The sequence below is a fragment of the Taeniopygia guttata genome, chromosome 14 (assembly GCF_048771995.1).
Source record: "Taeniopygia guttata chromosome 14, bTaeGut7.mat, whole genome shotgun sequence".
Taxonomy (NCBI): Eukaryota; Metazoa; Chordata; class Aves; order Passeriformes; family Estrildidae; genus Taeniopygia; species Taeniopygia guttata.
Genome location: NC_133039.1, coordinates 692,428 through 719,076, shown reverse-complemented (window position 1 = coordinate 719,076; position 26,649 = coordinate 692,428). Strand labels below are relative to the sequence as shown.

Below are 26,649 nucleotides of genomic sequence, written 5' to 3'. Positions count from 1 at the left end.
AGAGAAGCATTAAAAAGAAATGCATTTTTTCCTTCCACTCTGAAAAAAATTGACAATATTACAATGTTAGGTTTTGGATGTTAATTAATTGTTGATACCCACCTCAGGACAAACATATCTTCTTATTAATTTCTCATTTATTTGTAATGTTCAAAGCCCTGTAGTTTCACCCATTTTTAAGGGAGATGTTTATACAAATTGCAGTAAAAATAAATAAGTCCTCTGTATGCACTTGAGTCCTTCTCTCCCCCATTCCACACTTTGAATTACTTGCACTTCATTCCAAACATTTGTAGGTTGATGGCAAATGTGGCTTCAATACCACATATCCTCAAGAATGTTTTCTCCTTTTTCTTCCAGTTTGTTTTTCCTGATGTTCTCTTTCTGCTCTGGGTCAATACAACCTGCTCTATGTCTTGTGTTATGGCTGGTACACATGATGGAGAATTTCTTTCCTCGTTTCCCAGATCACTCTTGCTCTTTTTATAGCTTTGCCCACTCTTTGTTCTTTAGAGCCTTTCTCTGGATTTTCCCAGTAACTGTCTTTGGCAGATGCTGAACAAACTCCACCTGAAAGGCAAAAATGCTCCCTGTAGCCAAATAATTTGTGGGTAATTTACCAGGTGAAACAAAAGATTGTGAAAACACTTCAAGCATGGGATAGCTGGGGATAAAGGATGGGAAGCTGTACAACCAGGGCTGGAATGGTGAAATTCCTTACTACACCTTGTGGCTACTGCACAGACAGTACTTGCAGGGAGACATATCACAATCTCTAGGAGCTGAGAGCTTCAGCTTTCAGGACAGGGAGTTACTGGTGTCTTTCCTAGTGAGAAGACATGGATTCTAACCTACTGATGCTAACAGGAACTTTTTTTGATTTAGGTGTCTGTCAGAGGAGAGGTCAAGGTAGAGCTGGTTAGAATAGAATGATTTGTCCATTTGAGCTGCAGTGAAAACTCCAGGATTCCACGAAGAAAGACTGGGCCCTCATAAAGTAAAATTTCACCACCATTGCCTCCCTCTGGGTCCATTCTAGCACACACAGCTAACCCAAGGCTACAGCTGCAACAAACCCTATTATCAACTTTTATTTTATCTACCTCTGGTCGCAGTGTTCGTCAGAAAGCTGTTGAAAAAGAGCTGAGGCAGGACAAAAATTGCCCAGTTTCTGGTACACTGAGAGAACCTGTCCTTTTGGGCTGGACTTACCTTCCTTGGATACTTGTATGGTGCAGTCACCTTCTTAACATGCTGTTGAAGCTCATGAATTAATTTTTCTGGATCATGTGATACAAAAGCAGGAGCTAAAACAATGAAGGCTTTGACCACCTGTGCCACAAAAATGAAGGGGTTCCATTAACTTCCAGAGCTGGCAATAAGGGAATCTATCTGTTGTGAAAAGTGAATGTCAACATTCAGAATGCCAATATTTGATATTTTTCTTTAATTTCCCTTTTCAATAGCTGTTTGCTATCAACTGCTGTGCTATGAAGGACTCATTCTGTAGCAGAGAATGTTTTCCTATTTTCCCCTTGTTTTCTTAACTTTATACATCATTAAACTTTCAAAAAGTTCTGGTATGGAAAATAAAGAGAGATTAAAATCTCATCCCAGCTGCTCAAAGAAATGTTGCAAAGCTGGAAAATATAAAGCAAAAATTAAACACTCTGGATATCATTGCCCCCATATGCTTAGGGGTAAATGAGAAATAATCAAAGTTTCACTGCTAAGACAAAAAGATCACATGATTAGTCTGAAAAACCATTTTTTCCCCCCCACATAAAACCCTGCAAAGAAATAATTCTGAATTTGTGATATCTGTCAAGATACGCATTTTAAAAATGTTTATGCTCACAAAATTTCAAAAATATACAACATACTGAATTCCAAAGAAGCCTAGTACATATAAGGAAGTTAATACTTAGTAGAAAGGGTATTTATTTTAGATTTTTTCCTATTTTGTTTTACCTCCCCTCGCACTGGGTCAGGACTGCTGACAACAGCCGCCTCTGAGACTGCTGGGTGCTCAATCAACGCACTCTCCACTTCAAACGGGCCAATGCGATACCTGGGGAGCACAAAGGCAGCTCAGCCCAGCAGCATGGACCAGTCCTTTGCTCCTTCCAGGCTGCGTTTCAGGAGGCAAATCTAAAAGGAAATGCCTTACCCAGCAGAGTTAATGATATCATCAGCTCTTCCAACAAACCAGACATATCCCTCTTCATCCATAACGCCTCTGTCCCCAGTGAGATAAAAATCTCTGCACACAGAAGCAGCAGTTTTCTCTGGATTATCCTGGCAACAATCAAACATTTTTAAAAAAGTATCTTATTGCATTTCCTTAGCAGTGATGCTAAAAATGAACAATAAAATTGTACTCAAGATGAGTGTGTTCAATACTGCTTTATATTTTCACTGAGGTGTTGCTACCTCAGAGCCACATGGTCATATACATGTGAGGGATTTGTGCTGTAGTTTGTGTTTGTGCTGTTGATCTTGTGCACAAGTTGTGTGTGACAGACATCTGTACAAAGGTTTCTCTGACTGCAGTGCCTGCTGGAATGGGGGTACCTCTGACAGTGGTATGAGGGAATAAAATACCTGTCCCTTGGAAAGCCTAACTGAGCTTCTGATGTATTGGAGTAGAATTTATGGGCTTGCTTCAATAATGTTTAACCAAAGATAGGAATGGAATAGAGAGAAAAGAGTGATGCTCTGAACATTAAACACATGGCACATATCTGGAACAAGGCATCCCCTGGTTTGTGGTGCATTTTAAAACTACGCTCTGTCAGTCAGTCTGTTCCTGAAACTATGCACTGATCAGGCTCAAAGTCCTCAAGTAACCCAGCGAGGCTTTCTGAGGATCCTGCATGGAATTCTGCTCCTGGCAGACCTTTGCCCTGGCTCTCTGCTGAGTCTCCCAGCAGACACAGACACAGCAGGTCAGGCTCACCAAGTACTCGGAGAACAGACAGAAGGGTCGTGTGGGCTGCACCCGGACAGCAATGGTGCCCTCTTCTCCTCTAGGCACAACAGCCCCACGGTCATCTACGATCTGCAGAAAGGACAGACACAGCATTGTGCTTTGATCAGCTCAGAGGAACATCTGCTGCAGCTCAGTGCAGGGCACAGAGGGACGCATGCAGCACTGCCTTGCTGTTCTACCCACAGCTGCCACATACCTGCACATCATAAGGGGGAACAGCTTTTCCCAAAGAGCCAGGTTTAATTTTCATTCCTTTCATATTGGCACAGATTGTCACCTGCAGAGTAGATGTTTTTAAAGATTTTTAAAAATTGTTGCAACATCTTGTAAATTTTATTATTGTTTCCATTAGTCAGAACTCCTCTTTGTGACTTTGTTGTGACAAGGGCTGAATCAGGACCAAAGAACTGTGATTTTTTTGAGAACATCAGAGTCTGGGATGTGAGCTGCTTTAATATTTTTCATTAAAACCTCACACAAAATAAATTAATGCCCAGAGAAAATAATCTAATTTAGCTTTGCTTTTGAAGTAAAGATGGTGAAGAGTTTTACTACCAGTAATTACATTTATTGCAAACGTACTGTTTCGGTCTGGCCATAACCTTCATGGATATCCAGCCCTGTCTGGATTTTCCACTTCGTCAACACTTCAGGATTCAGTGCTTCCCCTCCAGTTATGCAGTGCTTCAGACTTGGGAACTTGTAGCTTGAGAGGAAGAACAAATGAAATAATTTTCTTAACTCTTGCAAAGAACAGTAAATAGACTTAACTGAACAGCCTCCCTCAGCTTTCCAAGGGCATACACCTAAAGCTTCACAAGCTCTTTTGGAAATGACAATCATCATCCTGTTATGCACACCTCAACTAGAATCCTAGACTGCTTGAGTTGCCACTGAAGATGATGTGGTTTACCTCTGTGCCAATTGAAGTAGGTTTTTCTGCTGGAAAAAGTGAGCAAAAGTGTTTCCGTGGGAGAACTGACATAAAAGGAGGAATCTGAACAGGCACATCAGATGTGTGTGGAAAGCTGAGTTATGTGCCAACATCTAACATCAGATATAACACAGAGAACTTTCTAGAGCAAAAGGAAGGATGAATAGATACACAGAGGCTGAGCTTTGCTAAAGCTGGATTGGCTTTTGGCAAGATGAAAGACCTATGTGACCAGAATGAGTACCTTACCAAAGATGTGAAAACTCCTTACAAACCACTTCTCACAACCTGGGTATTTCACAGAGTACCAAACCAGGAAGAACAGCTACCAAATAACTCTCAGCATGTGGAACTCCTCTAACTGCTCCCTTCATTCTCAAACATGTGAGAACAACTCCATGGTGTACCAGCTGATCTAATGCTGCCTAAAACATTGACTGAAATTGAACTGTGAAGCCTAAATTCAGAGGAAGTTACAGCTTAAAAGAAAAAATCTTCCTTGTTTCCTCTGCGCTGTCTATTCAAAGACCAAGTGCTGAAGCCCAAGTAGCGTATGGTGTGGCTAATTCTTCTCACATTTGAAAACTGAGAACCTTCTTTACTGAGAGCAAGCTTTGCTGATTAGGTTTCCTTGAACTGAAAAAGAGAATTAAGGAAGCTAAGGAACTAACCATGCAGAACTGTCCCAGCATTATACCCCAGCCTCCCTCCCCTCCCTGCGGTACCTGCTCACATCATGTTGGACCAGCATGCGGAAGGCGGTGGGAGCCGTGCAGAAGGTGGTGATGGGATATTTTGAGAGAGTCTAGAAAAATAGGAAGTTGTTGTGCTGGACAGAAAGTGTAATGCTGGGTCTGACCTTGTGAATGTGCAGGTGATTAACAAAAGAGGCCAATGTTGAGGGGAATCAGCCAACTGATTGGTTTAAAGTGCCTTAAGGGGGGAATAGACACTCTGGCAACTCACTGAAAATTCAGAGAAACAGAGCCTTGATTCAGGTTTATGCTATATTCTGAGTACTGGCCCATACTCAGCCTAAACCCAGAGCAGATGGAAGTTCATACCTGAAGTAAGCCTTAGGTTCAATATTGGACAACACAGCAGTGATCCCAAGATCTTTATATCCTGTGTCTTTATCCAATTGTCCTCTGCACTCAAACCATGACATATGGCCTAACCAGGAGGGAAAACACTTGTTCCTTGAGCTTAATGGGCACCAAATTCCTTGGGATGTGGGAAGTAGTATCCCTGCTGCTACTAAGCAATGGCACCCATAGACTGGAGCCCAGTTTGTTTCCTTCACTTCTGTAAAACGGAAATAAATATTTCAGTATAAAATGTTAAGCTTACCTCTGCAATAACTTCTGGTTTAAACTGTGGCATATTGTGTATAAAGACACAGGATCCACAGATCCACGGTGAAAAAACACTGCTCCAAGCTGCTTTTACCCAGCCAGTATCAGAGGTATTCCACATTATATCTGAAGGAGTCAAGTTCAACCAACACCTGACGAAAAAGCAGAGATGAAAGAAATGCTGCAGAGAATGTGAGAGACTCGGGCCCAGGTCTATGGGCTCTTCTAATGGAAGCATGAGGCTTCCATTAGAAGATGTAGTGTCAGCAAGTGGGGCTCTGTGTAAAGTTTGGGAGAGTTGAAAAATCTTAAATATTCTCTGATTTCTCTTCCTTTCCTCCTGCTTAATATTTTGAGCATTTATTTTTCTTGTGAGCAGTGCAAAACATCTTTGTCTTGAGTTGCAGAATCTGGATCTAGAGCAGAACCCAAACAGATCATCTGGAATAGGCATTCCCTACCTGGTGCAGTTGAGACATCAGCTAAGTCAAAGCTCATTTCTCCAGGAAACTAAACAAGTTACTTCTCTGGATCCTTGATCACCAGCTTCCAAGTCTGAATGCTTTGGGAAAGGTTATCCTTTAACTTTCAAGATGAGGAAGATGCAAGATCCTACAGTCATGAAATACCTGCATTTACTGGAATGTTATGGTCTCATGTTCAGTTTAATGCTCATCACAGCATTTAATCAGGACCCTGGGAGGAACTGCAAGGTAATACCTGCCACTGATTGCAAATCCAATGCCGTAACTGCTGTGGGACTGCACCACCATTTTTGGGAAGCCCGTGGTTCCGCTGGTAAAATAGATCAGCATCGGGTCTTGACTCCTCGTCTTGACACATTTATGGTCAACAGATGCAACCCTTCAGAAGAAATTATATATTCCAGTCACTACACTATATTTTCCACCAGGGCAACAGCATTTTTATTGTTTAGGAGTTCAACAGGAGAATTGCCCCAAAGTGAATGATCTCACTAAATAAGTGGTAACATAGGTAAGAACACTCAGAGAACACATTTTGCTTGTAACAAATATGCTGTGTATGCCATAACTTTTAAGATATGAGCACCTACAGAATATTTCAGTGACTTTGTATCTGTTTTAGCAAGGGCACTCCAGGTGTTGGTTATGGAGCAGCAGCCAGGAATCAGTGTCTGCCTCATACAAGCAAAAACCAGCACGCAACTTGAAATTGGTAACTGAGGTTATTGTGCCAAGTACATTGGTCTTATTACTAATAGTATATAATTTATGTTCAAGAGACTGATGGACAATTCAAATCCTCTGAGCTACCAGGATAGTAGAGGGAAGAAAGAACTGAACATCAAGAGCTGGAATGGGTATTTTCCCATTTAATCAATAACCATTAGAATGGGCTCCAGCAGACAAGCTCATAACAATTGTTTAGAACTCTGTGCGCTTGTCTGATGACCACAGTAGAAGCAGAGAGCTTCTATAAACTAGGAGGCTGCTAAGCAAAGCTGAAGGACATGAATGAAATTCCAAAAACCTGGATTAGATGAACCTCTACCATTGTAACCAGAAAACAGGGAACTGACAGAGGGATGCAAAAACATAAATCATTTGTATTTTGAGAATTATTCCAACAACTCAGCAATATCACCTGACTGATGCAACCCGCTTCACCTCAAAGATCTGGGAAGAAAAGAGCTGGATACTCACACAAGGAGTTCTTTGAAGTTCAGCCACCCATTCCTGCTCCCTTGGCCTACAATGAGTTTACTTTTCAGGAACTGGCTGCCAGGCAGGACAGATTCCACTGCAGGTGCCAGCGTGTCATTGGTAACAATGCACTTGGCTTTTGAAGCCTGCAGTCGGTATGAGATGTCTTTGGCTGTTAATTGAGATGTTCCTGGAATAAGGACAATTCCTGGAAAAAAAGCAAGGAGCAATTGAGAAAACTCAGCATTTCCCAAAAACGTTTGATAATGTGTCTCTGTTGATGCTGATTTTATCCATCATGGATGTTTATCAGTTTAAAAGCAGAGCAAAATAGATATATTGAATTATTAATGACTCTAATGATATAAGTTCTTCCATTATAAATTCAGCTGCCTTCCAATGTATGTGGTCAAGTCTGGCCCTTGGTTGCAGCCATTCAGCCCTCACTGGCTTCACCTGAGGATGCTGTTAGACTGGACCATGTCTGGCCCTGTGCTTCCTGTGTGGGTGCTGCCAATTCTCCTTCTAGGCCAAAGATCACTTCTAGAGGTCACAACAGAATATTCCTGTTTAGATTGTCTTGTATGCTCTCTTTGCCTTCTGTCTGCACCCAGGAAGTCAGTGAGTCACTCACCTGCTCGCATGCAGGCCACATTCAGGAGCCACCACTCAGGAACACGAGGCAGAACTGCCAAAACCCTGTCTCCTCTCTGCAAACCACAGGCCTCAGAAAGGACATTGGCTGCCTTCCTGGACAGAGAGCCCAGCTCCTCAAAGCTCCACTTCACCTCCTCTCCCTCCTCATTGACCCACCAAAAAGCTGGATTTGCTGGCTTTCTTCCATCCTACAACATGCGAGAAGATATTAAAAGAGGACAAACTTTAAAAGGTTTCACTTCAATATAAACCATCCTTGGCAACTACTCTCTTGGAGTGATACTCAGATATCTTTCTGATAAACAAAATACAATGGTGCCAGTACTATCCAGTACCCATTAATAAAATTGTATCATCTGAGATTTGTTCCACCATGTCCTGGTTTTGACTGGGATAGTGTAAGCACTGCTTAGCAACAACTAAGTCAAGGACTTCCCAGTTTTCCACACTCTGCCAACAAGCTGGTGCATGAAAACCTAGGGGAGATCACAGACAGAACAGCTGACTTGAACTGCCCAGAGGGATATTCCAAGCACAGGAGGTCCTGCTCAGTTTATACCCTGGTGGGAAGTTGGTCGAGAGGTGCCAATCACTGTTTGGGGACAGGCTGGGTGTCGATCAGTGGGCAGTGGGCAATTGTGTTGTGCATCATTCATCCTTTCTGGGTCTTCTTTGTTCCTCTCTCTTTTTTGTTATGTCCCTTTTAATCACTACTACTTCTACTAATATTTCTACAATAGTGATAATTATTATTAATATTCCTTATTACTATATTATATATATATATACATACTGTATGCATTATATTTTACTTATTATTATATTTGTTTCAATTTATTTCAATTCTTAAACTGTTCTTTCCTCAATCCATGTGTTTTACCTTTTTTTTCTCCTGATTCTCCTCCCCATCCCACTGTGTGTGTGTGTGTGTATGTGTGTGTATGTGTGTGAGATCCAGGGGCTCTGTGGTTCTCAGCTGACAGCTGGGGTTAAACTACAATTCAATGTCTAGAAAAGAAAAGACAAATACTACCTTTTCCAGTCGTGCCCACTCATCTAACACATCACTTGCAAAGTTGAAGTATTCTGGCAGTTCCTTTTTACCCTGGTTTATAGATTCATAATGGGAAATAATCTGAGATGTAAGAAGCCTGTTGTTTCCATGGAATGTTCTGGAAGGTGATCCGAGAATCCACAAACACTGAGGAATGCAGGATTTAATAAATGTTCTCATGATAAATGATGCTTTATCAGAGGTTGAGGGGAAGGAATTTGGTGTACACCTAAGGAATCAGTCACCTGGAATGAAAGAAAATACATTTAAAACCAGGCAGTTATTGGATGTTGTCTAGTTTCTGATGCTGGATGAATTAATGCAAACCAGCTAAAATAAATAGGTTGTTTGAACACATCTGTATCTTCCTTATTATTTTATGTTCCTCCTTTTCTTGTAAAGGGATTGTGCACTGCTTTTCATTAGAATATTTGTCCTCTACCTTGTCAGCTGATGAATGACTCTCATATTTCACCTCTAAAATTTTACTTGCTAGTCCTTTTCTCTATATCTATGTCTGTATTCCTGTAAATTTTATGTTACTTTTCCTGCTTACAGAAATAAAATACCACTACTTTTGAAGTGGTTTAGGAGACTATCACCTTGACTCAAAACTGTCTCTGTAATTATGTTATGCCTTAAACCTGCACTAGATGGCGAGTCACACTGAATTTATGCACCAATAAACCTGATGAATCTTTGAATTATTTTCTTATGAGTTCTATTTTCTTTGAGGGCATGAAATAAACACAAAATAGACAGTAAGTGAGCAAAGGTGAAGTGCCAAAGGCTTCCATTTTCTATGCACTTCAGCTGAAGTGTGCAGCTTGGGAAAAGATACATGCTGTAAAATAAACTTGCAAAGGAAGTGCCAATATTTGCAGTTTTTCCTAGTCTGTCCTACACAACATACAGGTACATGTGGAAGAGACAGAATGGATAATGCCACAGGTATTTAAAGCCCAAGCCTGAAAGTCAGGAAAACTTGATTTTCACTCACAGGTGCTGAATCATCAGATAAACTTGTTTTGAGTGTAATGAACTCCTTAAGGATGTACCCATATGTCTAAGGGAATTTTTCCCCAATTCAATGAAATCAGCTTTGCATTTAAAATTTTTTTGTGCCACTATGTTGTCCTTATTTAACAGCCAGCAGTACATATCTGTCTCCCAGGTATTCTTTGCAGTTACTTTCACCTTTGCATTATTTATTGCAAGCGTAGGTGTAGTGAGAGCTTCCAGTGTTCAGTGCCAATAAATAACAATATCTGGCATCACTCTGAAATCACTGTATTTGTGAGGCAAACCTGAGAAACTGAGACAGAAAGCGCACACGTGAGGCACGTCTCAACGGCTCTTGACCACATATTTGACAGGTGTGAGTGGTAGCTAAGCAGAAGGCTCTAGATTAAGATTCATCCTCAATCCAGTGCTTCCTGCTGACTGGACTCTGACTTCTGCGGAGGGAAGATTTTCCACAGCTCTTAAATTACAAAGCACAAAAAGAAAGCCAAAGCTAGTATTTCACTGATGGAGAAATGCACAGAATGTGACCTTATCTGCTCTATGTCTAAAAGAGAACATTGTTCTCCACCAGTTCAGTTCTACTAAATCTCATTCCTCATTGCAAATCTGTCCTGGTAAAATGGACTGTTGTGTGATCTTCCTTTTTCTGCAGTTTCCTTTCAGGACACAGAGGTTAGAAACCGTCTCATGACAGAGCCTATTTACTGGTAGAAGGTTTCCAGGAGGGATTTAAGTTGATGGCTATCTGTTTTAGGGCCAGACAGGGGAAACCAGCTCTCTCAGCAAATGGTTTTGTCCTCCTACCTTTGTTCTGGGAGCCTCAGGCTGCGTTCTGAGCTTAAACACTGCCTCCCCAGATCAAACAGGCCTTGTTAGTTTTAACCTGCAATTCTGAGAGATGCTTTATAACCTTACCAGTATGTTTCTTGAAAGACATCTTTGAAATGGAGCTGTTATGAAGAGAAAGAGACCACAAAGTCAAATGGGAGACTCTTATCTTTCTGCTTCTTTTTTCTCCTTTAGTACCTGATTGCTGAATCTGTATTTATGTGTGATCTTATCTTGCAAGCAGCCTGAATATACAGCTCCCAATTTCATTAGGCACACTCTACAAGTACTGATGGAACACATCTCAAGGTGCATTACAATGCAAAGCTTTTGAGACTGATAGAAAAGAGCTTGCTGGAAACCCAGCCCCACTCACAGCAGGCATGGAAACAATAAATTGCAGCAATATGCCCCCCAAGATCCTTCACCCACAGATAATGGAGGCTACCACATCAACCCCCACTATGAACATTCCTTCTTTTCAGTGGTGCCCTCCTGGATAAAAAGTCTGCTAAAGGCACGAGGTGCAAAGCATCACTTGCTACTCCTCAAGAAGAAGAAACAGTCATTATTGAAGGAATTTCTTCTTGATTCTACTAATCCAGACCCACCTGTTGTCAAGTCAGCTCTGTCCTTTGTGCCACTGAAACAACCACTAGAATACCTGGTCTCTTCTACCAGCTACAGTTTTGGGGTTAAAGTTCCAAAATTTCATCAGAGTTCAAGGGTCAAAGGTGTTTCTCCTACAACTACAGGCTGGCAGGTATTTACAGAAATAATAATTCCTTAGTAAATTGAAGGAATTCCAGAATCTCAATATTTCTGTAAGATATTTTTTAAGTGTTCTGAAAGGATTGTCTAGGGAGGCCTCATAGTTCATGTGGACAGCTGATAGCTCTCCTAAGGATGAATTGGTACATTTAGCCCCTTCCATTTATTGCACAGAAAACTGTGTTACTACTGAAAACCAATGGCAAAATCTTCTGGTTTAACCCATGAGGTAGTATCTTACTTGAGCTACAACTTAGCACTTAAGTAGAGAGGAAAGCCTCACAGACAAGATGTCGAAGAGTTGCAGACATTAAAATTACCTACGCAAAGAAGTGAGAGTTTTTCCCTGACTTCAGCACACTCTCAGTCAGATCCACAATTAGTAGATCCATAAGTGCAAGAGACAAGCAGAAATTAGGCAGAGGAGCAACCCTCAAATACTGTCCCAGGAGCTGGGCAAAGCTCACAGGGCAAGCACTCAGTGTGACAGCAAAGCATGGACCCAGAAACCCAGCACTGTTCCTCTCTCTCTCATCCCAGCTGTTCTGTGCAACAAGACATGTCTGAAAACCATGCAAGCATCACCCAGCAATGTGTGAGTCCTGCCCAGCACCTCATCTCAGCACTCAATTGAAAGTGCTCTTCTGCTGCAGGCTGTGGCATCTCCTAATCCACGTTAAACTGATCTAAATTCCACATAAAGGCTTATGAGCACAGGGAATTCAGAGCACTTGTCACCAGCAGAAGGTAGACCTTTGATCAGCACTGCCTGCATGGGAGAGATTCAATGTTTACACTACACACTGCCTGAATCTAAGTCCCTCTGTTGACTTTCACTGCAGAGAAAAGCAAATAAGCACCATAAAAAGTCTCAATCACTCTAACAAATACATCCATTACAGAGAGAATGAACTTTGTACACTTACTAAAAGCACAGCCTTCAGAGCACATGCTAACACCATTTCCTCCAACTTATCAGAAGAATTCATGGAAAGACACAGACCCCAGTGAATGCTTGATTCCACAGGCTTCTGAGAATGCCTGCTGCTGCTCTTTCCAGTGAAAAGTTTTCAGATCCTAGAGAAACTTGGATAACGTCAGGACGAGCACACAAGAGGTGCAGACATTGTGCTGCTGCTTTGTGTGCTAAGCATGCTCTCATTTATGAGAAGGTGATGTTTACCTTTTCTAGCAGAACATTTGTACATCTAGTGAGGCACTGGGTCAGGCACAGAATTCCTGCAACCTGTGACTGAGATAATGACATTTAATAGGCAAGATGAGGGTTACTCTTGAAGACAAACATCTCCTTTTTAAGGCACAACAGCTGAAGGTGATGTTATTAAGAAGAAATTGCAGTTACCTGCAGCAGAATTACTTACTAGCAGGAGTCCCTCATGTGTCTCTCACACACGCTTATTTTAGTGAATGCTTACAATAATCCAAACTTAGAATAAATCCTGGTGTTTACATAGAAGGAAATCTCAAAAGAACTGCAAACCTCAGTTAAGAAGTAGAGAGGTCAGCACAGAAGGTTATGCCTGTATTTCACTCTAGAAGAGAAGGGGAGACTTCAAGGTCACACAAGCAAGCTTGCAACTGCAGCAAGATTAACATTCTTCTTTTCTCTGATATGCTAAACATTAATCTATCCTTCATCTCAAGACTCTTCTGCAGAGAAATTTATATATCTGTAGTGCAACTGTAAAAGCAGCCTGCACAGATGAGAAATGGGACTGCTGAAATGGTTTTGTGACCATGTCAGAAACTAACAGCCGGGAAATCTGTATCTGGCAGGACAACAGGTACATTCACAATGACTGCAGCAATCCCTAAACCATCAATTCAGACAGAATAATGAGATTAGAGGCCACCAGCAATTAGCTAAAGGAAAATTAACTCATTGTGCTTCTATGTACAGCCACTTCAAGAATTCTTTAGGGTAATTAAACACATTCATGTGTCAGCAAAAGATTTATCTGTCCACATTTCAGTATATTTTAGCTCAGTAAACTGCACCAAAAGAAGTAGCAGCTTACTCAGGTTGTCAATGTACTGAGGAGGTAAGAGTCCAAATACAGGATTTATGGTTCTCTTCCCACTTTTAATTTTCAAACCCTTGCTTTATCCTTGTTTTTATTTACAACCCAGCTAAAAACTAAAACTACTGATAATGGAAACATTCTCCCATGTTAATACTGTTCTTGAGCCTTTGAAGGGCCTCTTGCTTCTGGCAGCTGTGGCACAGCACACTGGTTTGCACAGGTGTCCTGCCACCCCCACTGCCTGCCCTGGGCACCCTGCTCTGTTGCCTCTTATCCGTGTCTCTTGTTCCCTGCTGATGCTCCTCGAGTTTGGAGCCTGTGATGCCACATTAGCCCCAGCAGCTGCTTCCTCATCCCACGGCCTGAAGTGATCAGTGTCAATAAAAATCTAAACCAGAGGAAGCGAAACAAAACTCAAGAAAAGGCTCCCAATAAAAGGAGTGATGATTTCCTGCAACACTCAAATGACTTGAAAGATAAAGCACCTGGGAGGCAAATAGAGAATGAGTGGAATGAAAAGGAATTGATGGAGAGCTGAAGAGGAGTCTAATCACTGAGGAAAGCAGGGGAAAGGTGCATGATGGATGTTTCCACATGATTTCTGGGTAGTCAAGGAAACAGTTTTTATCTGTTCACTCACTGAACTTGTGTCTCACAGTTAGCAGGTTAATGGTACTTAAAGTTCTCCTGCCTCTGACTGCTGGAGTCATGCACTGCTCCCAGCTGCAGCACGGAGCTGCTAACTCTACCAGCTCTCATTATCTAAGCATGCTACTTACATTCCTAGTTAGCTGCAACTCTCACTACTCAGGTCATTCAGTGATAAGAGATCATTCCTAAAATATCTCTTTGGAATTAAAATATTTCAGAGAAAAATGGATCCTCTGCCCTCTTCCCCACAGACAATCTACTCAAATGTCTAGTATCTAAGCTTAACATTTCTTTTATGTTTGTGAGACATCTGTTTCTGGAGTTCACCAACAGTTTCTTCTGTCCCTTCTTATTTCTCTGTGCAAAAAGCATTTCAGCTTCCACTTTCCCAGCTGTGGTAAAACTGCTGTGCAACCTTAGGTTTTTAGGAAAAAAATCATTATACTGAAATTGCCTCTGGTGTAAAACACTGCCCTAGAATTAGCTGAGAGCTGCTGGATCCTGGTTTGCTGTGGAGTTTCCTGCTCCTTACTCCAGCTGCATTCTGCCCAGAGCCACACACCCTTCCTCTTGGAAAGCCCAGTAGCTGTTCTGGGCTAGCCCTGCCACCTGCAGTCTCTATCAGCATTCTCAAATTGCATTGCAAGTACTCCATGTCTTATTGAATAGTCCACCTTTGCAATCATTTTCAGCAAAAATATTTCATAAAGGCTCAACACACAGTGCCCCTAAAAGCAGCAATATTTTTATAGGGTAGATATGCAATTTTTTACATTGTCAGGTCAGAATTGCAGGTTTTCTGCTGTTGCCTCTTGAGCATGTTGAGGTACAACTGGAGATACTTTCCCCCCTTTTTTTTTTGGTGCTAGGAGATAACACTTTACAATCCTGTTGAGGGAAAGGTTTATGAGACCATTTTTATCAAGTGGAAATAGGAAATTAAAGTTTGGGTAAAATTTCTTTGAACAATCATAATAAGCTTATTAGATGAAACACTAATTTTACAGGCAATTAGAACACAGCTTGGGTTTGGACTGTTGTCTTCAGGCTCATTTACTTTATTTAGAGAAGCACCTTCTCTTCATCACATGGTATCTGAGTATCCCCTGAGCAGACTTTGTTTTGTTCTACCAACAGAAGTCCTTTGGTATATTAGCAGCTGGAGCAGCTCTTCCAGTGCAGGGGTTCTGTGAGCCTCTGCCAAGATGGGTCTGTATGTGGAAGGGCCTAGTACTGTCACTTTAATATTTTGAGAAAATAGCATTATTTGATACTAATCTTCACACTTGCTGCAGCAGTAAGGGGGAGAAAATGATTGATGGCTGGGATTCAGAGCAAGGATAATGATGAATGATGCAAGGAATGTAACTCAGCACTGAGTTAGAATATGGATTCTAAGAAATGTCCATTTACTTTTTGGTTATAACCCCATTGGGCAATATCTTCTTCACAAGGTATGTTCTAGAGAAGTGCATCTGCTATTTTGTGAAAGAACAAAAGACAGTTATTTTGTTATATTTATGCTTTGGTGTGTTTGTGTGTGTGCTTGTGCAGTTATATATCTGAACGTGTGTATACACAAAAACACCCATCTATACACAAAAGAGCAAACACCATTTTATGAAACCAAATTTGACTGCATGTTCTTCATCTCTTCCTATTTGCAAAGTATATTGAAGAAACAAAAAATTTTATGTGCATAATCTAAAGAAAAAAAGTTTTGTTGTTTATAATAAAAGCCATTTAATAAGACAGAGTATCTCAATTTCAATTAAAATTCGCATTTTTTTTCAACCAAAGTTACAAAAATATAAATCTCCAGGTCTTTATCTCTTACTTGTCTTTGAAAGCAGAGAAGTCTGTGTCCCTGGTTTCCTTCTCTTGTCCTTTTTTAATGTTAATATAACTTTACAGGGCCCAGCCTAGGATGAGCCCTCAGCTTCCACCAAACACAGAGGTGCCATTTGAGCTGGAGAAGGGCTGGCCCCCAGGACAGCATGAGGAATACACTGCCCACTGCCAGCCTTTTTCAACACCACCCTCCATATCTCATCTGAAAAAGTACTTTCTGCATTACAAAAGTCTGCCTCACTGAAGCGCTTACAAAAATGGGATCATAGAGTCCCAATGTGAGCAATATTTAACTCTATTCTTCACCTCTCTTAAACTCATAGTCAGTCAAATTACTTTTTAATGGCTCCACATATTTTCCCAACAAAAGAATATTGAAATATTGCTGGTTGTTCATTGTTATTGGTTCAAGGACATATGGAGTGGTGAAAAAACAGCATCAATATAAAGAAGTAAATATAATCCCTCATTTATTTCTGAGTCATAGAAGACCTTATTCAAACCCTCCAGCTACCACTTGATACAACAACCTCCACTGGAAAGCTTCACACTGTGGCTTATGTAACCCATTTGCTTTTGATTGGCCTTTTCCAGATGTTACTTTATCTCAGTCTTCTCAGAATTTATCTGAAGAATTTGCTGAGGCTGCACAACAGCTTAAAAAAGAAGCTCCAAGAATCCAGTTTGGCAAAATTGATGTGACACACCAACATGATTTGAGAAAAGAATTTAATATTCAAGCCTTTCCTACTGTTAAGTTTTTTGTGAATGGCAGCAGGGAAGATCCCACAGACTGCAAAGGTAAACTGTCTCATGCACTGATAAGATAATGATATGTAATGACAGGATGTACCATCTATTACCCTGCTGAGAAGAAAAATATAGATGCTCAGATAAAAAATAGACAAGGTGGGAAGCTGGTTTTGCCCATGGTGTTAAATATGCAATTGCCTCTGTACCAACACAGGAACTTGAATCTGAATTCATCTTCCAAGGGCATAACTGAGTATCTTCTCTATATTAAGTTCACACAGTCAAATTAATTACCGCTGTTATTCCACCGAGTACAGAATCATCCCAACAAGACAACTTACTCACAATTATTACAATAAACATTAATGAGTTGTGCCAAACAAGAACTGGGTCCCCAAACTGCTCCATTACTCTTCTGGTCCACTGCAATTCCCATGGGCAGTGTGCCTACAGAAACAGGCTGGAGCAACACTATATCTAACAAAGAACTGGGAATTCACAGGGTCCTCAACATACAGGTCCACTTCCTAAGCTAAGGAAAACAATTTTGCCATTTAACCATCAGAGGGAGCTCATATGTGGCTTAGAATACAAGGAATAATTTGAAATATTTTACAGAAAGCTATTAAGCAAAGGCATCCACAGACTTGAGCAAGCCTAGAAATCCAGGTCTTATTAAACATTTTTGTTCACTTACAGTACATACAAGAAAGGTTATGTTTTTCATAAAATGATGAACTTTTACAGAGGTGATAAAAACTGCATGACTTAGCCAAGCATCTGATGGTGTACTCTGAGCACATACAGGTGAGCCACAAGTTTAATACAACAAACAAAAAAAGGAACCCAAAGTTTGCCTCCTGAACTTGTACACGACCTAGTGCTAAGATATCTTTAACTGCTGAGCCCCCAGTGGCTCCTGCTGAAACCTGATCTTCAGTATTTTTAGCAACTTGCTCCTCCTTGCTATTGGATTTCTTACCAAGTTCCCACTACCTAGACTTGTGCAAACAGCAGCCTCTGCACAAATGCCACCGAAAGCGTGATGTGCCATACTGAACTTTTATTAGAGGTGCTGATGCCTGAAAGCAAAAGCCCCCACCTTCAGCCTCTGATTAAATCTACAGCATTGACAAGAAAACCTCTCTTAAACTGGTAAACCTGACAGATTTTCTGGTGTGAAACAGTGAGTACAGAGAACTGTAACAACACACACATATTTGCCCTGCAGCAGAGAGCTGCTATTTCAGGCACACTTTCTAGCAAGATGCAGGAATTAGGAAACTGGCTGCTGCTCTGTGCTTTTTATAAGGCAGACAGCACCAATCTTTAGAGGACATGTGTCACCAACAATGCTTAAATTACATTTTGTTCCCTGGTAAATGCTTATGTGCAACACTGAGTAAAACCTCATGTACCATGTTTGCTTTTTAAACCACTGAGCACTGGCAATTGGAAATGTGTATTGGCCACCCAGTGACTTCTCATAGAGGGCTTGGTACATTCTTCATACCACAAAAGAAACTGCAGACCTTGCTTAAATCAATAAATTAATTCAATTCTTTATGGGAGATGGAATTTTTGAATGGTTCCCTGGCAATGGACATAACATGAGAGCCAAATTCTAGGCTTTGTAAAATCACAATTTACAACTGCAAGGTCAGAATTTGGCCAGGCTGGTTAAAGGAACTCAATAGAAAGATTAACTGCACAGAAAAGATTCTTAAGGGCTATAGCACTGACATAAGTGACAAGACCTCAATTCTGCCTTTAGACAGCAGAAGTCAAGCACTGTGTGACCACTAGATACTGCTCTGCACTTTGTTCTGCAGCCTATACACTCCAGAGCAGATGACTGCCTGCTTCATTTAAATAAAACAAATGTATTTTAAACTAGTTGCATGCTGTCTGCTGCAAAACTGTGTCAGTAAAACAGTCTGACTCAATTTTGATCTTGTCAGACTGCTAAAATACACAGTACCAGGACTTGCATCTCTGATAATCCACTTGTACCATGCATCTTGACTCTAACACTTAAATTTTTTCTTTTTCATGTATGATTTTAATTAATCCTTACTCTGGTCCAATAAGCCTGTCTGTCATACAGAGATTTTAATGGCCTGAGCCTCAGTTTGTTGCCTCAAATTCCTCTGAAAACATGACAGCTTAAAATTTTAATTTTTAAAGAGACTCAATAAAACTTCTGAAAGCTTAGGACAGTTTACCAAATAAACAGACTGACTATAATCTCAGTAAAACTGGTAGTAGTAATTTGGAAGCCAAAAGATGGAACAATCTAGAACTAAATGACAACTTTAACACTTCAGCTTTGTTTCTTATGTCTAAACTGAAGTGATGCTATGGCCCCACAGAGGAATTTTAACATGTCTCTGTGCCTATCAGATCCCTCTTGCAGCATCAAAGGAACAATTTTGACACCTAATGTAATTGAACAAACAGTTCAATAAAATCTGCAATTGGTTTGAAGCCATTGTGGATTAAACCTTAGATCGATAGCACTTTATAGCTTACTGTGATTTTGGGACACATGAAATCTTGCAGGACAGGTTTTCTACTTGTCTGAGTTTCCTCATCTCTATTCTCCATGTGTGATTAATCATTTAGCTGGACAAAAATCCACTTGCAGAGGTCTCAGAAAAAGCTGTACTTCCACTGTTTGTCTTCTAGAGCCACAATAGTTTAAATGGTGACAAGAACCTGAGGTTGAACTTGGATACCTCAAGCCCCCTCTCAATTGGCTTTGACCTCAGTCCTAAGGAGCCCAAGTCCATTTGTATTCAGCATCCCTCTGCACCTCCACTGCCTCTGTCCTGATTGCACAGAAACTTCTGCCATTCATTTTGAATTTCATTTTAACTCTCTTTTCCTTCCACAGGAGTCAGAAAAGCCTCAACCTTTATTACATGGGTAAAAAGAAGAACAGGACCTAGCGCTGTTTTAATCAACTCTACTGATCAGGCTGAAGCCATCATAAAAACTGATGACTTAGCAGTGATTGGCTTCTTTAGGGTAATTACCTGGACAACTCAAAAGGCTGGTTCTGTTCCAGCTTTGGGATATACTGCTTTCTATCTCCACCAGAGCCCACACATCCAAAAGACCAAGAACTCGCCAGAAAAATGCAGACACTCAGTTTTCACTTCATTTGAAAAAAAAAAGAAAAAAATTAACAGTCTCTGTCTATTTTTTCACACTTTTAGACAAGCAGCCAAGGCAGAAATAAGTAAATCTTACACCACAGCACATTTCCTTAACAGAGACTCTGTGAGCAGGGTGCTCCAGCAGTGTTTGCACAGCTCTGGCTGGTCACAGCAGTGTTTCCTGCATCCTCAGAGAAAGGCCTTCTGCCTAACTCTCCCAAATTTGTCTGGTGTAAAGAAGGTCAAATCTGCAGAGATAGAAAGTCATAAAATATTACCACTGTATATGATCCAACACATGTTTGCTTTCTCAAGCAAATTCTACCAGTTTCCAGAGCAGAATAATGTTGTTAGGATTTGGGCTGAGTGCTAGTGATCAAAAGTCAATAGAAATGCTGTCAGAGCGAGTAAAATAGGAACAGTATTTTCCTGCTTTTTCAATGTGTCCTTGAGATCTTTAATATCTGGAAATTCAATCAAGGATTTTTACTAACTAAAGAGACTTTTATTCTGATATCTCTCTGGGCTGTTAAAAGCACAATGTCTGGACTCATACCTGAACTGATAATATCCCAAATGTGCTGGCTAGAGCAGATAGTCAAGTTCTGTGGATATGGAAAACAGGATTCATTACCAAAATGCCCCATAGTAACGAAGCTGGTGAGCACATAGAACATAACAGGACAAACTGTGAAAATGCTCAGTGCCCAGAATTTTGCTTTGCAGCAATCTGCTTGCAGCTGTTTAAGAAGGAAGGCAGTTTTCCAGTGCTGGGGGAAATTGAGATGCTCTTTCTATCACAGTGGTGCCAGAGAGTTCCCTGAACCATACTGATAGCAGATATTGCCTGCAGATGTGTTTGACTGGACACTGGTTTTGCTTGGGCTGAAATGACAATATATGAGCATGAGCTAGGGCATGTCAGAGATTTAATGGGTGAAAGGCAACAAAACAATGTCCAAGCAAATAAAGAGCCATATTTGGCTTCTATTACTCACAGATTGCTCACAAATATGAGTGCCAGGATGTGTTGGAAGGTCTCAGCATATAAATTACTATTCATCTAGCATGAAATAATTGTCTGATTAAATCAAATCTGGAAGAGCTGTTGCCTTTCATCCTGCTTATTTACTATTAGTGTGAGGGTGGACAGCACAGTGACTATTTGACAGATGCAGGAGTCAAGGTCCCTGCCTGAAGAGCACTCAGTCAAAAGCCCCAGATGTGCCAGTCAGCTCCTCTTGTGAGCAGAGAGCTCTCCTGTGATCCCTCACTCCTGCCAGCTGTGCAGGGGCAGCTGCTGGCACCATCCCTCCCAGCCTGCAGAAGGCTTTGCAGAGGGTGGCAGTGCCAGGGGAGAGCAGGGAGGATGAGATCAGTGCAGGGAGGACAGAGAGGACCCTACACCATCTCTGCTGACCCAGGCCAGCCAACAAAAGCTGTGTCACAGCACTCCTAGGTTTCCCCCTTAGAAATAACCTTGGAAAGCATCATCCACTTTACAATTATACTCTGCTCTTCACAAGATTTTAGGGGCCTGCTTCACCTGCAGCGCTAACTCCTACACACCTTAGCAGGATGTAGGGCAAAGTCTTAATAAATACTCTTTCTGGGACGAGGAACTTTGCAATGACAGTGTGGAAGTTTTCTGTGAGACAGCAAGAGATGTGCCAGAGATGCCTTTTGGGATGACAGTCAGTGAGGATGTCTGTGCTAACTACGGTGTCCAAAGGAACTCTCTCATTGTGTTTAAGAAGGTAGGAGTACAAAAGTCTAGCAGGTAAGGTGTCGTGACAGCTGTGGGCTCTGGAAAGGCAGTCTGGGAATTTTTCAGAATATATATAAATTTTATGCTTAAGGATCTGGGTATAACAGCTTTACTTTCCAGACATTCACCTCTTTTTTTTGTGTGTTGCTTTTGACTAGGAATCTTCTTCCAGTCCACAACAGAAGAAGTGGCCAACAACAAAACCAAAACTGCACAGAGTAGCAGCAATATTTAGACTAGGAAGTAGTCAGACCAGTGATTTCCTGAGTGAGCATATCTCACAGATACTGTGTATAGATGTAGGAAAGATCTTTCAGTATGTCAACTTTACTGAACAAATTAAAACTGTCAGCTGTACCTTGAATTTTAGCTGTAATCTTGTTCTGCAATCTAGCTGTGACATTCATTTTACAAGCTATGGAATTTCAGTTGCTGAGGATCATAAAATTCACTTTTAAACCCTGTCATTTTGCTCCTATAGTTGATAAGGCCACTAACCTCACAAACTTCACTATTTGTCCAGGGAAAACCTGGGCATAATGAAGTGCTTGAAGATGGTAAACAGAGCAAACTGGGCCTGACAAGGCTAATCAAAACCTTTACCTTGGATTTGGTCACTGAATACAATATTGAGGTATGTGCATTTCACTGTATTAGCAAAACCTATGGGAGAAAGACAGAAATCCATGCAGAAAATGACCTAGGGAGCTACTCTACACCTTAGGGAGTGAGAGTTTTCTTTGCTTGACAAGGCCACTCTTAAACACATCTAGAAATGCCAGCAGACCCCAGCAGGCAGCTCCTGGTCTAACCTATGCGAAATGATGCTTCCCTCTGGCAGGATGCTGTTTGCTAGAGGAGGTGAGGAGTGGCTGGTGAACAGTGAGCTCTGACCAGGTAAAGACCTCCCAGCTGGGTGGGGTGGGAGGGTGGAGGGTCAGTCCCCAGTCCTGGCTCCAAACATTCCCCCCCAATGCAGCCACAGGGAGCTCAGGGCCAAGGCAAGAAGGAAAGGAACCAGCAGTAATTGTTGCTAGTGCAGGTAGGAAAGGAAAGACATGGAAATACCTGCTTGGCTTCAGAACACCCCATTGCCTCTGACTTTGGGCTGGCATGAGGAAAAAGGTAGTCCTGTGCAGGGAAGGAGATACAAGCTGCTGATGCCACCTAGAAGGGAAGGAAGTGCCCAGCCAGGTCTTTCCCCCACAGCAGCTGGGCCTCCCTAGGTAACACCACCTTTTACTTTCAGCATTCATCCTTGTCTGTGTGTTATACAGGAGGTCAGACTAGAAGATCACAGTCCCTTCTGACTGTAAAAATCTATGAATAACTATGAGGTTTTTCCTGGGGAAAAAAAAAAAAAAAAAACCCACCTCAGCAACTGCTTATTCTTCTTATTTTATCTGCTTTAAAACAATGAAACAAAATCCAATGCTTATGGAAATGACTGGGAACTGAGTCTTGAAAAGTAAAATTTGCAAGAGCAGAGCCTAGGGATACTGATATGCTGAGCCTCTGATTCACTGTTCTGCCTACAAAGAGTGGAGCAGATGTTGAGTCTTTTATTTCCCAGACATCTGTGAAGATTTTTGATGTCCCTGTTGAAAATCACATCCTGCTGTTCACCCCAATGAACTCAGAGTCGTTCAATGAGATTTACAAAAACTACCAGTCTGCTGCTGCAGAATTCAGAGGAAAGGTTTGTAACACTGAATCCAGATTTGCAAATAGGAATGCTGAAAGATCAGTATTACTGGTAAAAATACACAGCTGTCAGTCCAGCTTCAAACTCCACCAAACCATTTAAAAACAGTTTCAGAAACTATTATTTGAATTTGTTAAGGACAAGCTGAAAGACAAACTTCACTTGGAAATGATTATTTAAAGCACAAAGACCATAAAGAAGAGCACTAATTCCAGCTGCTCCAAATTAACCTGTTTCTGATTTTACAAATACTATTTTCTGGGAGCAACTTCTAACCAAAGGTAGTTTTAGCAAAATTCTGGCAATTTCTGGCTCTACCAGGAAATATTCTGAGGATCTCAGAATATTGTCTGAAGAAAAGGCTGGAGCCATCTACAAAACCTGAGGAATATTGCAAGGTATGTGCATAGCCTTGCCTGCAGCAGTGTGTTTGCATGTATAGAGATAGTTATAGGCAGTATATACAATACCCAAGTATTTTGGTTTTCTGTGGTGCTACTCCTGTTCCAGGTACATGAGACACTGAAGAATAGGAAGTCATCTTGTAGCCAAATATCACATATTGGTAAATACATATGGATTACAGGTGTTTCAGCTCTTCTGTCCTGTTAAGATTTATGAAGAAGTGTAATAAGCACTTTGGGGGGGTAATTTAGAAGTGTTACTGGAAGACATGATAGCAAAGCACTGTGAAGGGACAGAGGGAAAAACTTCAGTACTTCTGTTTGCTTTAGCATTTGTTATTAACTAGGATCAAGGTGTAATAAAGTCCACAGAGCTTCTGGGTTTTGGTCTGAGACCAAAATGATTCTGCACAGTTCCTTGAATTTAAGGTTAGATCCTACCCCACATCCAAGCTCCACAACCCATTTGTCCGAAATGGCTAAACCAAAGCTGGAAGTTCAACCTGATGCATGATTCTCTCTTTATCATCAGATATTGTTTGTTTTGGTGGATACTAATGAAGCAAGGAATGGCCGGATTTTTGAGTATTTTCGCATCAGGGACATTGATGTTCCTGCTGTGAGAATCCTAAATCTGACCAGCGATGCCAGGTACAAAATGCCTGCAGATGAGGTGACTGTGGAGAACCTGAAAGAATTTTGCCAGAACTACCTAAATGGAAAAGCAAAGGTATGTCCATTACTCATGAGACATCTCTCTAGTACCCCAGCTAAAACATTACAGCTTGGCAGAGCACCCCCTTTAAAAATTAGAACAGTGTCCTGTTGTGATCACTGGTTTATTAATCTACTGTCACCCTCATGTATTCATCTACCATCTACAGCTGTTGTCAGAGCATTCCTCTGTATTTAACAACTGAGGTGGACTACAAGTCCTCCAATGAAAATCCTGGATTGATCATTTTTGCCCAATATTTTAACTGATGCCAGCTGTTTTATTTTAGTGGTTTAAAAACTCCCTGTGCCTCTATCTTTCCAATACTATAATGGAGATATTTCCTTTCCTTTGCTGAGGAGAGATGCAAATAATCATTGCAACAGATCTTAAGGTTACAGAAAAATCCAGTAAATCAAAAAGTGACAGTTTCAGAGGGGATTAACATTCGGTATTTGTTTAAAGCAAGTTTAGCAAAGTTAATTTTCCGGGGGGATCATTCCCAATGGTAAATATAGCATTTGTTGCCATAATGAGGCATCATCACACTCCTGTGAAAAATACATTAAAACGTTGTGCTTATTCAGTGCTCCTCATGGTGATTTACAGGGAGAAAACATAAAGCAGTCGAATTGAGGAAGAATTAAGTAGGCAGAATTAAGGAAATGTGAGTAGGTAGATCCTGTATTTAGGGTTGGAAGGGAGCAGAAGGATGGAAGCAGAGGGGATGTGGCCTCTCTCACCAAGATCTGCTTCCATGGGGTACATGTGCCTTTCTGCTACTGTGCCATGGTGCTAAAGAAGATAAATTCCCAGCTACTGCACTGTAAATTGTAGAAGTCATGTGAGGACCATGACTGGTGGTGAAAGCAGAGATTTAAGCAGCAATGCACAATTCCTGGTGTGTTTTACATCACTTTTGAAAGCCCACAACACCCAATACCAAACTGTTCAGTAGTCCAGCTTCTGAACATTGGGCAACAAGAATTCAGGACAAGGAACACAACTGTGTTCCAAGGGGTCATTTTCAGACAGTCTGCTACAGATCTGTACTCAAGGGAGGACAAGTAGTTCTGAGTACCAACTACCCTGGGGTGTGAGATCCCAGCTCCTGCTGAAGGGCTAGAAGGTGGAACCATGGCTGACAAGGATGTAATGATATAAAAGAGTTATCAGACAGTAACAGAGCACATTAGGTAATGTCCCATCAGTCTCACATTAACTTGAGCTAGAGTACAGTTTCTCAATGTTCCCTGCACTTTCACAGCAATGTTTCTTTTTCTGCTCAGCAACATCTCCCTAGTGAAGAAATTCCACAAGACTGGGACAAGATGCCTGTCAAAGTACTTGTTGGGAAGAGTTTCAACAGTATCATCTTCTTCCACCCTTATCTGACACCCACCACATTTTCCCAGAAGATTGCAATATTAGACCATTTGCAGTGCAGTGCTTGATATGAACTTCCCTCTTGAAGTAATTCTCCATCCTCACCTCAGGGCATTCCCAAACACACAAACAAGATAAATAGGGTAGTTTCTTTTGAGATTACCAAAGAAAGACTGTCTTGTACCCATCAGCACACGTGGTATTCTAAGTTCATAATAAATCTTCATACAAAACTTCATCTAAGCTTTGCCATAAACCAGTGAGAATGTTTGAAAACAAAGTGCATTTTAGCAATAGCTGCACAATTTCTGACCTCATTAACAAGACCGCAAGTTCCTTGGTTGAAAAAATGAAAAATCTGCATTTCAACCAATCTTAAAATGTTTTATTTTTTTTTTTTTAAGATTTACTAGAGTCTTTGTGAACATTTGTAATAAGCAATTTTAATTTTGCATTTCCTTTTTTTAAAAGGATCCTTTGGGAGGAATCAAAGAGGATTTCAGCCTAAAGGAAACTGTAATAACAGAGAAAGAACTTTAATAGTACAGAGAAAGATTCTCAGGATTGTGAGGAATCCTTCCTGGAAGGAGCTCACTGGAAGAATGATTCATCTCAAGTGAACACAGAGCTGAATAAAAAAAATAAAAGTAAAGAATTTAGTACCCATGGCTTCTTATGTGTGACTTCTCTTCTGAATCCAATTTAACTCCTAAGTTTTACTGGGATCAGTTCTCATGGGTTCTTAAAATACTGTCAATTTTGCTTAAGCAGTGGCTTTATTATTAATAAAACTACTCTTCTTTAGAAAGGTGTGTATGCTGTGGCAAACAGACCAAGATATAAAATTACACAATCTGAACAAGATCTGCAACAAGATTACAACTGATTGCTCTCCAAAACAGCCCTCT

At 40.9% G+C, this 26,649-nt stretch overlaps 2 protein-coding genes across 5 annotated transcripts; one reads left to right on the top strand and one right to left on the bottom strand.

Moving 5' to 3' along the window:
- Positions 1 to 119: 119 nt before the first annotated feature.
- Positions 120 to 11,214, bottom strand: LOC100226082 (acyl-coenzyme A synthetase ACSM3, mitochondrial). Of its 4 annotated transcripts, XM_072935628.1 has the most exons (15): positions 11,143 to 11,185; positions 10,619 to 10,653; positions 8,657 to 8,922; positions 7,601 to 7,811; positions 6,967 to 7,174; positions 6,002 to 6,145; positions 5,277 to 5,433; positions 4,652 to 4,731; positions 3,575 to 3,698; positions 3,189 to 3,269; positions 2,960 to 3,061; positions 2,171 to 2,298; positions 1,972 to 2,071; positions 1,213 to 1,332; positions 120 to 570 (listed from the first exon to the last, which is right to left on the bottom strand). In XM_072935628.1, the coding sequence occupies exons 3-15, from the start codon at positions 8,855 to 8,857 to the stop codon at positions 484 to 486; spliced, it is 1,743 nt and encodes a 580-aa protein (XP_072791729.1). In that variant the 5' UTR covers positions 8,858 to 8,922; positions 10,619 to 10,653; positions 11,143 to 11,185; the 3' UTR covers positions 120 to 483. The 4 variants fall into 4 exon arrangements, with proteins under 4 accessions (XP_072791729.1, XP_030140617.4, XP_072791730.1 ...); XM_030284757.4 differs by lacking the exon at positions 10,619 to 10,653 and having other exon boundaries at positions 11,143 to 11,214; XM_072935629.1 differs by lacking the exons at positions 1,972 to 2,071; positions 2,171 to 2,298; positions 10,619 to 10,653 and having other exon boundaries at positions 11,143 to 11,214.
- Positions 11,215 to 15,203: 3,989 nt separating this feature from the next.
- Positions 15,204 to 26,205, top strand: PDILT (protein disulfide isomerase like, testis expressed). Its single transcript, XM_030285034.4, has 8 exons — positions 15,204 to 15,228; positions 16,444 to 16,650; positions 19,499 to 19,632; positions 21,383 to 21,520; positions 22,055 to 22,165; positions 23,105 to 23,230; positions 24,173 to 24,370; positions 25,645 to 26,205. Exons 1-8 carry the CDS (start codon positions 15,204 to 15,206, stop codon positions 25,807 to 25,809), a joined length of 1,104 nt encoding a protein of 367 aa, XP_030140894.4. The 3' UTR covers positions 25,810 to 26,205.
- The last annotated feature ends 444 nt before the right edge of the window (positions 26,206 to 26,649 follow it).

Bases quoted from the DNA above. Each gene is read 5' to 3' on its own strand.
- LOC100226082 (XM_030284757.4), bottom strand. From the start codon at position 8,857: ATGAGAACATTTATTAAATCCTGCATTCCTCAGTGTTTGTGGATTCTC. The intron at 3,699-4,651 runs GTACCGCAGGGA...CTTCCTCTCAAG, and splicing joins GTCCAACATGATGTGAGCAG to CTACAAGTTCCCAAGTCTGA. The intron at 2,299-2,959 runs GTGAGCCTGACC...GATTGTTGCCAG, and splicing joins GTCTGTTCTCCGAGTACTTG to GATAATCCAGAGAAAACTGC.
- PDILT (XM_030285034.4), top strand. From the start codon at position 15,204: ATGGGTCTGTATGTGGAAGGGCCTA. The intron at 19,633-21,382 runs GTAATTACCTGG...TTCTGGGACGAG, and splicing joins CAGTGATTGGCTTCTTTAGG to GAACTTTGCAATGACAGTGT. The intron at 21,521-22,054 runs GTAGGAGTACAA...CTATTTGTCCAG, and splicing joins CTCTCATTGTGTTTAAGAAG to GGAAAACCTGGGCATAATGA.